This window comes from Mytilus edulis, chromosome 3 (assembly GCF_963676685.1).
Source record: "Mytilus edulis chromosome 3, xbMytEdul2.2, whole genome shotgun sequence".
NCBI classification, from domain to species: Eukaryota; Metazoa; Mollusca; class Bivalvia; order Mytilida; family Mytilidae; genus Mytilus; species Mytilus edulis.
This window is the reverse complement of record NC_092346.1, coordinates 14,255,375-14,269,943: the sequence shown is the minus strand read 5'-3', so window position 1 is coordinate 14,269,943 and position 14,569 is coordinate 14,255,375. Positions and strand designations below refer to the sequence as shown.

Sequence of the window (14,569 nt, the reverse complement as noted above, 5' to 3'; positions counted from 1 at the left end):
GGAGGCCCTCCGGAATTACGTCAGGGAAGTTTGGACTGCCACTGGATAAAATGAGGTATATTGAATAAGGACCCAAATGTTGCCTTTCAACAGGCCATTTATGGACCTATCAAAAAGTTTTTCAAGGGTTCGTAAAGTACACGAGACATTGGATCGTATATTCCCATTCGTCCTTTGTCGATATTATTTGTATACTTCTTAATATTAGTCAGACCGTACATGTACGGTCCGACCGTATGAGTATTTTGAAAAAGTACTCATACGGCCCAGACCGTATGCGTACGGTCCAAGTACTCATACGGTCTGGAACATAATCACTGACTAATACTTTAGATACACATGATTTACCTCTTAGTTTTAATTCGCTTTGAAATAACTATCAGTTACTACAATTACTCCTTTGTCGATATTTTATGTATATGGTTTGTGTGCCTTGTACCGACATTTTGAGTTGAGCCAATTGCAACTGTACAGTTTTTTTTATGTTTTTTTTTTATAAGTTGTGCTGTTACACCAGTGTCCCAGGTTAAGGAGAGGGTTGGAGGCTCACATGTTTAATCCCGCCGCATTTTTTTCGTGTCGGTCCTACGTCATGGGCCTGTATAACATAGGTTATATAGATCTGTCATATTTTTTTTTCTTTGATAAATAATCCATAAGTTATAAATAAATAACCGTTAGTTTTCTCGTTTTTAATTTTTTCACATTTTTTTTATATTGTTGTCTTTTATAGCCGACTATATGGTATAGGTTTTCCTCACTGTTAAATGTTGTACATTGGACTATAATAATTGCTTTATTCACCCCCTTCATTTAAACTTTGGTGGAAAGTTGTATAACTGGCCATCACACTACATTTAAAAAGCTTCATATGTAAAAAAACAACAACAAAAAAACACACACACCCATAGATAATGCAGTTGGAATGCCATCTAAGGCTTTCGGCAAACTAAGTTCAACGAGCCCCTATATGTCTGCTTTCGTCTATGCGAATTTGGACCAACATCAGCATTTTGAAGAGCCCCAAATTGTGAAAATGGAAGTCATTAATGTTTTAATGACTGTTCTATACTTTTTGAAGCTTTATTTCCTCTTGAATATATTTATTAACTGTTCATTTCATCTGGAATAACGTTGAAAGTCCCAATTTTCAATAGAAACATTCCTATCAGATGTACGCTGGTTAAACACTGCAATTTTGGCTTTGGGTGACTGGTGATTTAAGTTCAACCATTTTGACTAATTTAACGGATAAACATTTACAATAAAATACAGAAAAAAGGGTCGCCGACATCATCTCGAATACCTTGACAAGAAAGTGATTTGTGACGGTTTTTGTCAACGAACTGTACAGTGATTTTTAAAAACGCACAACGGACGCGACACATTAAGTGGAACGAACAATACAGTAAGAGAAAACTTATTTACTTTGATAATGCGTTTATTCTTAGTTCTAGGGAACATTTGAAGGCACGTAGTAATTCAAAGTATAGTTATTTGTTATTGCTTAAGGTATTAATACGCAAAGGTGTATGCACGAAAAGATATTCAGCATTGTTTATCTCATAAAACGTATGAAATTGCACCATGTCTGTGCGTTTTGCATCTAGCAGTTTTTTCAAACGTTCTATGCAATATCTAAAACTAACAGCAATTGTATAATTGAATAAATAAACTAGCATGCACATTGACATATTTATATATACTCAAATAAGTTCTAGAGAGGCATTCCAAATTGTTGTCATCCTAAATAGTGTCCTGATTATCGCTTCGAACGCGTCAACGTCCGGTTTCATTTGTATCGGGGTTATACGGGGTGAGTATTCAAGTTTACTACAGCTCTGAATTTCGATAGTGATTAAATATTTCACACATTATAGATTTCTGCCACATAATAAATGTGTTCTGATAATGTGTTAAAAATTTCAAATGGGACATTTAATCTAGTTAATGATTTAATATCCAAAATCTAATTCCATGGTTAGATTCAGCATATCAAAAATAAAATGCTTTGCCGACGCTGCACTGTTACTACTGAAGAGATAAAACCAATGTCCATGAATAGCTGGGGTAAGTTTTGACACAATAATCAAGCTTGATACTGTCTGAATTTGGATTGTGATCAAATTTTTGACATAAGGCCACACTTAAATATATCAAAACCCTACACAAAAGCAGAGACAGTGGGTAGGTAGATAGGCATTTTCTTTTTTTTTCAAAAGAAATTGAAGTGTCAGATGTATTTAGTTAAAACATATATCCGATAATACTTTTTTCACCAGAACAATTAAAGATTCTGAGTAGGAATTAGCTCATCCGCAGCTTCTGTCTAATCCCGCCCCTAGAATTTTCATGGCATTCCATCTATGTATTTTTCATGGAAAAAGGATGGAAACGATGTAAAATTTGATGAAATTCCATGAAATTCATGGCAAATATTTTCCATGGCAAAAATTGCCATCGTTTTCATATTTGCCATGAAAGAAATTCCATGGAAAGGATGAAAATCTATGGCAATCGATGGCAAAGTTTGGACTTTATCTTTTTTGGGGGATGGAAACGATGGCAAATTTGGACTTTGAAATTTAAAGGAAGGCAAAAGATGGAAAAGCAGCACTTAGAATATTTCTAAGATGAAAACGAATGCAAATTGGACTTAGAATATTTTCAAGAAAATCGACTTAGAATATTTTGATGATTTGAAACATAAAAAGTTACTGAAAACATTATCAAAAAAATACTCTGCAGGGCGCAGCTTGATACGACAGCAGAGGTCGTACCCTGAACAGTTACGGCAAGTATAGACACAACATTCAAGCTTGATACATCTCTAAATTTGGATTGTCATAAAATATTTGACACAGAATAGATTTTTGACACAGAATGAATGTGGTCAAGGAACTTAAAAAATTTAAATTTACTTTTTATGGTCCAATATTCAAAATATAAATACATGGTTAGATTCAGCAGTTCAAAGAACCCCTTATATTCAAATTTTGTTGAAATCAAACCAAAAAAAAAGTGTTATTTTGACCTCAATGTGGAACAATTTGAAAACGGGACCCAAAGTAAAAAATCTGAATACACAGTTAGATTGTGCATCGCTGCTCTGTTTAAAAATAACAAGCTTTTTAAAAGACTGTTATAAGTTGAAAGTATTAGAATAAAGAAACTAAAAAAGCAGAAAAAAATGGAGGGTCCGTGTGCTTGTTTTCGAAATATAAGCCGTTGAAAATTTGGCGGGAAATAATTATCTCTAGATTTTACTTTCACTTAACATTGGCATCTTTTTTGTTATAAAACTATGAAAAATAACAAGGATTTCATAAGATTTTGAAATATGGCTTTTTAAATAATATGTAATAAAAATATGAAAAGAAAAGTAGGGGTTAGTGGGCAATTTTTTTTTAATGTAAAAACATTGACAAAAGCAGAGGATTCCGAAAATCTGGCAAAAATTCAAAAAGTAGAGGAGCAAACATCCTTAAGGAATCAATTTTGATAAAATCAAACAAAGTTTAATTTTGGACCCTTTAGACCTCCTCAATGTAAACCAATTTGATAACAGGGCCAAAAAAATCAAAAATCGAAATACATGGTTAGATATATATCAGCATATCAAAGAACTCCTTATATTTAAATTTTGTTGAATGCAAACAAAACATTTTAATTTTGGAGCTTAAGGTGGTCCCAATGGACCAACTTAAAAACTTGGCCAATATTTAAAAATCTAAATACATGTTAAGATTCAGCATATCAAAGAACACCAAGAAATAATTTTTTTGTTATAATCAAACTCAGTTTAATTTTGGACCCTTGGGACCTTAATGTGGACCAACTGGAAAACGGGACTCAAAACTAAAAATCTAAATACACAGTAAAATTTGGCATATCAAAGAACCCTAAGAATTCAATTTTTAATGAAATATTTACGACCCTTTGACCTTAACGTAGACCAATTTGAAAACGTTAGATTTGGCATATAAAAAAACTCCAATAATTCACCAATAACTTTTGATGAAATTAAACAAAGTTTAATTTTGGACCCTTTGGACCTCAATGTGAACCAATTTAAAAACGGGCCCAAATTCCAAAAAACTTAATGCATGGTAACACTCAGCATATTAAATAAGAACCAAAAAAACTCAAGAATAAAAACCCCTTGAAATGGTCAAGAAATAAGCAACCTATACAAAGTATTAGAAAAGTATTGTGATTGGCACCCTATTCCTTAACTGTTGGACCATAACCATTAAAATCAATCCCAATCTTCCTTTAGTGGTTTGTGTATAAATTTCACTTATCCTTAAGATACTGATATTAAAGTGTCTTCAAGTATGTATGGGGAAAATAGGGGGGAGGCAAATCGTTGATACCGAATTTCGTTGGAAAAAGAAATAAAATGCATTAATTTTTTTTACATAGTATATTTTATTGATTTCTGCTTAAAAATAACGTAAAGAATTTTGAAATAGTTGAATAAAGATTGCAATTTATGTTATTCATATTTTCGCGGGATTTGGACAGGAAGTTAGATTGCCCATGCGCATTACTTAAACTCGCGCCTTTCCGGTTTTCAAAAAGATAGAACAACAAAGGACGAAGTCGAGGAGAAACTTGCCGTTTATCAAGTATTATTATGGTATGTCGATATTTCTATGTGGCTATCACTGTTTTTAATATGTATGAATCTTATCTAGAAACTCCAAATAGGTATCAAAAGTGCACAATCAGAGAAAAATATAAAGTCAACATTGTTTGAACACATGGAAGGGCCACAGTGAACAATATATATTATCATATATAATTACTTTCAAATATACTATTTTTAAGAATATTTAATGTTAGAAGCATGTTTATTTTCACTTTAAACGAGCTTAAAAATTCAATTAAGAAAAAAAAGGGGGGTTACGAACCCATGATATCTCGGCCTATAACATAATCGGCCTCCCAAAATCGGACTATAACACACTCGGACTATATCAAATTCGGACTACTAGAAGAATATAAGTACAATGTTGGTTGTTGTTGTTATCGGAAATTAATTTTCTTGATTTAAAATGAATTGTTATCTACAATTAATTAAATAATTTATTTTTAAACATTTTTGAAGGGGATAAAAAAAAAATATGTTAACAAGATATATATAAAAATAAAAGTACAAAAAAAAGTTCTTTTTAATATTGATATATTGAAAATTCACCACTGATTTGTCTTTAAAGTATTATTATTTGTAATAATGTCTCTCTCAGAATAAATTTTTATTATATGCATATCTTAATTGATTATAACATCATGCCACGTGTATCGTTGACACGTTTTTAATCACCATTAGTTAAACAAAAACTGGCACGTGTACTGTTGACACCTATCTAATCACCCAAGTCAGGACAAAACTACCTGTTATTACACGAAATTGGGAACTAAATATCCAACTAAATATGTCTCGTCTTGTATTGTTTATAACTGAACTTCAGTTTTTTTGTTGTTGTTTTTTTTTATTTCAAATCTTGTGTTATTATAAGACAATTTAGTGAATTGTAGTTTTTCTGGTTTCTTATCATACTTTTTATGGTGGACTCTTGGTGTGATTTATCTGTACAATGTAATACTATTTATAATAAAGAAAACATAGGGTTTACAAATTTTATTTCAGTAGATGTCGACAAACAATTAACATAACAATGATTTCGTCATTCAATAATATCTAATATACTTACGAAAAATATAAGACATATATAAAACACATACATGACATAAAGCACATCTTAAACTCGAAGGCATTTTGTCAACATCTAAGACTGCAGGGCCGTAACTACCTATGAGGCAGGGGAGGCAACTGTCTCTCCTGAATTTTCTACACCAAAATTTTCTTTTGAAGTAAAAAAATAAAATATTGACAATATGTACACGAAGAACTTGAATTTATATCATAAACAATACAATTTAACAGTGTTATCATGATACGTGATATGTATGTCATTTTTCGGATTTTTTGATCGAAAGTGAACCGTTTCAGTATTTGTTTTATTTTTTTGTGTGGCCGTCCGTCTGTTATTCAGTATTGAGGGGGTGAGAACACATATGACACTTTGCTTTCGATAATTTTGAATAAAAGCTTAACTATTCACATTTATTTGGGAGCTCAATTATTAAGCAGAGGAAGTTCCTTTTGTATTGTGAATCTTTTAAGATATCGAAAATTCGTTACCAGCTGAATCAACTGTTGGATCGTTTCCCAATCGTACGAGAACATTATGGTCGATGCCTTAGTACAATGTAGATATTTATTTGGATTTTCTCCCCTTTCTTGTAGCAGGGACTTTCTATACTAAGTATATACTAGACTAGTATAGAAAGTCCCTGGTTGTAGTTATATACATGTCTGTTCAGCTTTCAACAATATTGAATTTTCAAGATCCTCGATAAAAAAAATATCTTGCATTTTATAACCTTGCTTTATATGTTTTTTGAACTTACCAGGTTCTAAAAAAAATATCTTTAGATACAGAAAATACAGATAATAATTGTTTGCATGAAAATTGCCCCAAGGATCCAGCAAAACTGATATTTCTTAAAGTAAGGAAATCGAAGGAAAACGGGTAATTTTAGCCTTAATTATCATTTGAGAAAAAAATTCACGGTCACAATGTATTTAATGTTAACAATTATAAGTCAAAGTACAGCCTTCAAGACGGAGCTAGCCTTGGCTCATCCCGAACAGCAATCTGAGCTTGCATGCTTTTGCATAAAGTTGCTTCCATGTTCAAGCAATACTGATGTTTCTTAAAGTAAGGAAATCGAAGGGAAACGGGTAATTTTTAGCCAATGACTGAGAGAAAAAAAAAATCGGCGGGGGGCGTAGCCCCCTAATCCCTATCAAAGGGGGCTCAATCTCCGGTCCCAAACCCCTGCCTCCCCTGAATTCGAACCCTAGTTACGGCCTTGGACTGAAAGCATGCAGATATAAATGGTCATTGTCAAAGCACACTTTAAGCATTCATATCACATTTAAAACACACACATAGCACATACAAAACATACATTTATATATATATATAGCACATACAGACTTTTGAGTCATATCTGAGATAACATTCACAAATGAATGTTGTTGTTAAGGCAAAAGCACGAGTATAAACATAGGCAGGAGTAATTAACAGCTTGTCATTTGGATTTTTTCATTTTATTCCATACAAGTATTTGTTAAGTTCAAAGAAATCTCTGTTTTTTTTTTCTTTCAATTTTACTCCAAATCTATTTTTAGATACATGCATAATAAATGTTTGCCTCGGCTTGCCTTTCTAAAAACATTGTATCTGTTTGATGTGACCATTTGAATATGATTACCTTTCAATTGCTGAATCCATTAATAAAAAAACTACAGATTAGTGAAATTGTTAAGAAGCCATTCACTGTCAATCAAATTTCTCTTTGTTTATATATACTAATCATAAACACCAAGGATTAAACACAATAAAAACACGAACACACGCCAATCATTAAAATATCTTTTGTCAATAAACATAATAAATCACAATAATATTTCAAATAGAAGTTAATTATCCTCATTTAAACATATCAATTCAACTCATATATCAAATATTTAATACATTTCTATATATGGTCTTTTTTTCAAAAGTATTCATTATAATCTCATTAATTCGTATATAATTTTAATATATAAAGGGTTTTTTTTATTAAAGTAAAAAAATAACAATCTACTAATCGTAGTCCGAGTTTGTTCAATATATGTATGCATATAAATAATGGTAGGCCGAGTTTGTTATAGTCCGAGTTTGTTATAGTCAGAGTTATCCAGCAGCGGGGGTTACACTAGCGTTTACACTAATTTACCGTCAATAGTCATTACTGTGATCAGGTACATTTCCTGACATGTATACTAATGATATGTGTCTTTGTTTAGTTTACTTTAAGGCTTGGTGTGAACTACAGCGTAATTGTTAAGTCAAACTCATATGATATTGATAAGAATTTTTTCTGGAAGGTATCATGATAAGAAAGTATCTTAATATTTACATAAAATTTTTATAGAAATTTTACAGGCCTATTGTAGAACAGAACATCAAGAATAGCAGCTTTCAACAGTTAGTGAATGTACCATTCCAACAAGTAGCAGAAACTATATGGATACACCAAAGACAGAAAATTGGACAGAAACCTGTGTCAAACAAGAAAAATGACAGCAATATGTACAGTCAGGGGTACTACTTGTACAAGTGTATTTTATTTACTTAAAGAAGTAAAAAAAAATATACACATATATAAGTAAATTTGTAGGGTACTTAAACAAGTGAATTTTATTTACTTGTATAAGTAAAAAAATCATTCTTTCTTCTTTTCTTGAATTCTTAAGATTTCTTTGCTCTAATAGAATTTTAAATTGTGTACCCTTTACAGATGTTTTTACTAATCATTTAAGTGTAATTTCATGGACAATGAAAATCCCATTTGTCTGCTATCTTCATAACACTGTTCATTTACAAGCCCCAAAGGAGCAATTTTTGATTGCCTTGCGCAAATATACAAGATCTTTGCTCAATCAGTTTCTTTGATGAATTAATGAGATGAAACATTGAACTTTAATGAAAAACTTTGAGCAAACCTGGGAAAAATCATTAAAGGCATGATTTTACATCTCAAAACTTGAGGATGTTTGTTGGATTGTAAGAAAAATTTACTTATACAAGTAAATTTTTTAGAAAAATAAGGGGAGATTATTCAAACATTATTTATTTACTTATATGTGTATATTTTTTTTTACTTCTTCAAGTAAATTAAATACACTTGTACAAGTAGTACCCCTGACTGATGTATGTATCATCACAATGAAAAAACATTATAGGTTAATGTCACTTGCTTTTACAATAAGGGTAAATATGCGTTCATCTACTGTGAGCACATGTAGTAGAAAGACGGTGACTGACGTTTTATTATGTTAGACAAAATCAAAACGTTGATGGACATGAACTAAATCGGGGAAAATAAAACCAACAATACAAACTTATAAAGAATCTACAATCAACTGTTTCTTTTGTGGTCAGTAATAGTCACTGTCGCCACAGTTAATACATTAAGTAAATAATACAATGTAACAGGGCCGTAACTACCTATGAGGCAGGGGAGGCAACTGCGTTGCCTGAATTTTCTACACCAAATTTTTTTTTGAAATATTCACAATATGTACATGAAGAACTTGAATTTGTATTATAAACAACACACGTTTACAGTTTTAACAGTAGTTATCATGATACGTGATATATCTGTCACTTTCCGGATTTTTGATCGAAAGTGAACCATTTCAGTATTTGTTTTAGTTTTTTTTTTTCGTGTGGCCATCCATCTGTTATTCAGTATTTCCTATGTTGTACGAGAAGGGAAGGTGTAAAAGGCAATACAGAGATACAAGATACGAGATACGAGATACAGCGATACGAGAAACGAGATACGAGATATGAGAAACAATTATAAGTAATATGAAAAAAATAAGTCAAGTGTGTTGAACTACACTAATTTCATTTAGACAAACTGTTAAAATTGTAAACTCTGGGAACTAATAGATAAATTTGTCAACATCAATTTAAAACACAAGCATTACAATAAATAAAAGCTTCTGAAGATTATACACTTTAATTTTATTTGAGGTTATTGGCCTGTGCCATAATTTGATACTACCATGGTCAAACATAAAAATTCTTTAGTGATTTATTTATTTAAAACAGATAAACATCTTGTTAATTATATAAATGTAGACTATTTCAACATAGATTTTTAAATTGATTTCTTAATCATTTGTTTATTGTCATCTTATTTAAAAATAATAAAGTCATATTAATATTCACTATAACAATTATGTTTTTGTGTACCTTATAATTTGTAAAAGACTTTCTGTTTCTTACTGGAGTTAAAATGACACACACAAATACTTCTGTGGAATTTTATCTCATTCATCTTTGTGAAATTATGCTTTAATGAGTTATCTGTTAACTATTTTTTTTTTCACAATCATAAAAATTACCATTTAACAATTGGGTTAAAACTTATTTATAAGGGTCTGGAGTGTGGGGGTGGGGGTCTGTTATTCTGTAAACATTTAATTATCACCCCTTTTTATACGACCACGTCTCCTCAAACGAGGATATAAAATATCTGAAATCAACGAAATTTTTAATCAAACACAAAATATAGAAAGGAAAAACCTGCTTATACAACGCCAAACAAAACGGGAACAACCACTAGTTATGTTAACAAAATTCAACCCATCTATACAGAAACTGAAAAATATAATTACAAAACACTGGAACCTTATTTCATTAAACCCTAATTGTTTGAACATATTTAATCGCCAGCCTATTATAGCTTATAAAAGACATACAAATTTACAAGAACTATTATCAAAGCATTAGTGGGTATAGTTTGCTCAACCTTTCACAACACAATATGATACTGATCTCACAAAAAATAAATCATAATTAACTAATATGTTATTCAAAGACAACCGGTGTATGGTCCAATATAATATACGAAATAAAACAAAAAACATAAATAATACGCCAATATACAACTTATTGAGTCGACCACTGATGAAGCCGGACTCAGGGATCTTTTCCCCAAACGGCAGAAACACCGGGCCTAACATTCATGCTCATGGGTGAGCTCGGATGAGCTATTTAAATACATTAAAAAAAAATTCTTCGACATGTTGCTTTGCTGAACCAGTATCTAGCAGTGGCTTATTTATTGTCCAACATTGGAACCATTCACATAACCTCAGTTTATTATATTTTTAAGATGTAAAGTGACACTATTAACCTCTGTACTGTTTCAAAATTGTTTAATTGCTGACATTGTGATAAAAAGTTTACTGATAAAAATGCAATTTTATTACCTTTTCCACATACACTTTCAACAAATTGTCAGTATATTTTTTTATTTTTGAAAGGGACCTATGGTTTGTTAATTTGATATGCTACATTTCATGAGTGTTACAAGGTTGTGTCTTAAATATTGAAAAACATAAAACATTTTTTTTTTAATTCTGATAACAACAATTAAATGTATACATATTATGTCATTAAGATAAATATGATTCTTCAATTCAAAATAACTGAAATAATTGATAGATATTCATCAATGCAAGTTTTTATCTTGCAAGATCTGTCACCAAATAAGCAATTTTATATAATTTTTTTCAAATGAACCATAGAGAATTTAAAATTATTTTTTTTTGCATAAGACTGTGTCCTCTTTATGCCATTGTATTAGAATAACTGAAATTTGTAAAAACATTAATATCAATGATTAATGCATTAACAAGTTTCATGTATTTCCATAATATACATTTTTTTAGCTTTAATTAATTATTATATAATTTTCAGTTATTTTGTATCTCGTATCTCGTATCTCGTATCTTGTATCGCTGTATCTCGTATCTCTGTATTGCCTTTTACACCTTCCCGTACGAGAACGTATATATATGAAACTTTGCTTCGACAATTTTAAATTAAACTTAACTAATCACATTTATTTAGGAGCTCAATTAAGCAGAGGAAGTTCCCTTTGTATTGTAAATCTTTTATGATATCGGAAATTCGTTACTGGTTGAATCAGTTGTTGGATAATTTTTTTTAAGTGTTTTGTCAGACAGTACGTCTTGCGATCGTACAAGAACATTATGGTCAATGCCTTAGTAGTCAAACACTCCCATTCGTTGTAGATCTATACATGTCTGTTCAGCTTTCAACAATATTGAAATTCAAGGTCCACGACAGAAAAAATATTTGCTTTCTATTATCTTGCTTTATATGTTTTATTTTTTATAACTTACCACTTTGATTTCTAACAAAAAATATCTTTAAATATGATAATTGTTTGCAAAACAAATTGCTTCCAGGTCCAAGCATTACTGATGAGTCTTAAAGTAACGTGTTATTTTAGCCATTTTACTGAGGGAAAAAAAATCGGCGGTCACAATGTATTTAATGTTAATAATTATAGTTCAAAGTACGGCCTTCAAGACGGAGCCTTGGCTCACCCCGAACAGCAATCTCCGTTTGTTTTTGCACAAAAAATGCTTCCAGGTTTAAGCCGGCAATACTGATGAGTCTTAAAGTAAGGAAATTGAAGGGAAACCGTACGGGTCATTTTTAGCCATTTTACTGAGGAAAAAAATCGGCGGGGGGCTGTGCCCCTAACCCTCCTTTCTTGGGGCCTCAATTGGCGACCCAAAAATCCCTGCCTCCCATGAAATCGAACCCTAGTTACGGCCCTGACTATGAATAGAGGAATATGGGGAAATGTTACCAATGCAGCAAGGGATCTGGGTATAGAAAGCTATATAAACTTTTAATTATAATTTGCACTTCAATGCATGACTGGTGACCATCCAACAGCTATCATGTCAGTGATAGCTGTTTGAAGGTCACTGTTACGATGCCTCTGCTGGTGGACGTTTCGTCCCCGAGGGTATCACCAGCCCAGTAGTTGGGTCAGGATCCCTAATAGACCTTGAGATGACGTAATTAAAAAAAATATTAGTCCGCCATACAATTGTGGATGCTGTGATTTTAAAAATGGACATAAATGAACAATAAGAACTGTTTTATAGAGCTGGTGTGATGAGAAAAGAAAGATGTAGATTTGACCTGAAATAAATTATTAGAAAGGACAATTTTTTTATTGAATTTTATGATCAGAATTTTGGGATTATTTCATGAGGAGAGTGACATTTTTCACCATCTTCCGGGGTCCATCAATTTGCGAAAAAAGTAATCTCACTTGCCACCCCGAAAATTTAACCAGACATGTATAAATGTATCAGCTTCGATATGAGCCATCATACATGTTCAAGTAAACGATATGGACTGAGCAACGGAGGAAAACGTTACCATTACCGCCTATGGAGAATTAATTGTAAATGTATACCCAGTTAGCACTTCGGTGTTGACATGAATATCAATTATGTGGTCATTTTTATAAATTTCCTGTTTACAAAACTTTGAATTTTGTTAAAAACTAAGGATTTTCTTATCCAAGGCATAGCTTACCTTAGCCGTATTTGGCACAACTTTTTGGAATTTTGGATCTTCAATGCTCTTCAACTTTGTATTTGTTTGGGTTATATTCTATTTGAAATGAGCGTCACTGATGAGTCTTATGTAGACGAAACGCACGTTTAGCGTACTAAATTATAATCCTGGTACCTTTGATAACTATTTACTGAGCATCTACATGTGTGTCTTACAAAGATTTCTATTTTTTTAATTAATTATCACACAGTATCTCTTGATAAAAGTACCAAAGACCAGTGGTTCAAAATAACAAACACATTTTTGGTTAATTTTAATACACTAGTACATGTATGATATTTTTCAGAATAAAAATTAAAAGGGTAACTTGTTTTTTAGGCATCATACAAAAGAAATGGAAAGTTTTGCACCAGGTTATCAGCCATCTGCCGAAGCCAAGTAAGGAACACAAGACAAGATAGACGTCAGATAGCAATGATGAACTTTGAACATTTCAATGACAATCTTTTAAAACTTTACATTAAAACATAGTTAATTTTAATAGTTTTTATTATTTTAATCTATTTTGCCAGCAATATATGGCAATAAAATTAACCAGGTGCTCCGCAGGGCGCAGCTTTATACGACCGCAGAGGTCGAACCCTGAACAGTTGGGGCAAGTATGGACAAAACATTCAAGCCTGATACAGCTCTGAATTTGGATTGTGATCAAATTTTTGACATTACATGGTTTTTTTTACACAAAACAAATGTCAAGATTTTACAAATCAATTCAAGATTTCTTCTTCAAACTTTTTAAATCTAAAATTAAATAGTTGACACAGCATAGGTTTCTGACACAGAATGAATGTGGTCTAATGAACTTAAAAGTTTTTTTTGCCTTTGAACAATTCACTATGCTGTTGAATATTAATCCTCTCAAAAAAATGTTTGAAGAAATTTTCTTTTTATTTATGAAATCTGAAATGAGAAAATTTAAACCCCCCCCCCCTTTTTTTCACATCCCCGTTTCCCTTTTTCCAAAACTGATATCAATTCAAATTTCTAATGGAGTTTGCAACAATAACTACTCTTTTAAATACATCATAAAATATTAAAATGTAAAATAAAGTGCTTGTTATCACTGAATGGTAAAGATTGGTTGGTAGTAAAAGTGAATACACATTGTTTATTGTATAAAACAATAAAAAAAACTTCATCAGCAACATTTTATATTGGCAAATTTCCAATGAAGTTATTTACATAAAGTTATTGGCAAATAAAAATAGACCAGATGCTCCGCAGGGCGTAGCTTTATACGACCGCAGAGGTTGAACCCTGAACGGTTGGGGCAAGTATGGACACAACATTCAAGCTGGATTCAGCTCTAAATTTGGATTGTGATTAAATAGTTGACACAGCATAGGTTTCTGACACAGAATGAATGTGTTCTAATGAACTTAAAATTTTTGTTTTCTATTAGAGCAATTCACTATGCTGTTAAATATTAATCCTCTCAAAAAAATGTTTGAAGAAATTTT

The 14,569-nt window shown here is 31.5% G+C and overlaps 1 protein-coding gene across 1 annotated transcript; it reads left to right on the top strand.

Moving 5' to 3' along the window:
• The first annotated feature begins 2,006 nt into the window (after positions 1–2,006).
• Positions 2,007–13,590, top strand: LOC139515060 (uncharacterized). The gene is made up of 5 exons (XM_071304620.1): positions 2,007–2,070; positions 2,749–2,798; positions 4,536–4,642; positions 8,067–8,213; positions 13,428–13,590. Exons 1-5 carry the CDS (start codon positions 2,007–2,009, stop codon positions 13,489–13,491), a joined length of 432 nt encoding a protein of 143 aa, XP_071160721.1. The 3' UTR covers positions 13,492–13,590.
• Positions 13,591–14,569: the final 979 nt, after the last annotated feature.

Excerpts from the sequence above, each read along its gene's own strand:
- LOC139515060 (XM_071304620.1), top strand. The coding sequence starts at position 2,007 with ATGCTTTGCCGACGCTGCACTGTTACTACTGAAGAGATAAAACCAATG. Across the intron at positions 2,799-4,535 it reads ACCCTGAACAGTTACGGCAA|ATTGCCCATGCGCATTACTT; the intron begins GTATAGACACAA and ends ACAGGAAGTTAG. Across the intron at positions 8,214-13,427 it reads AAGAAAAATGACAGCAATAT|GCATCATACAAAAGAAATGG; the intron begins GTACAGTCAGGG and ends CTTGTTTTTTAG.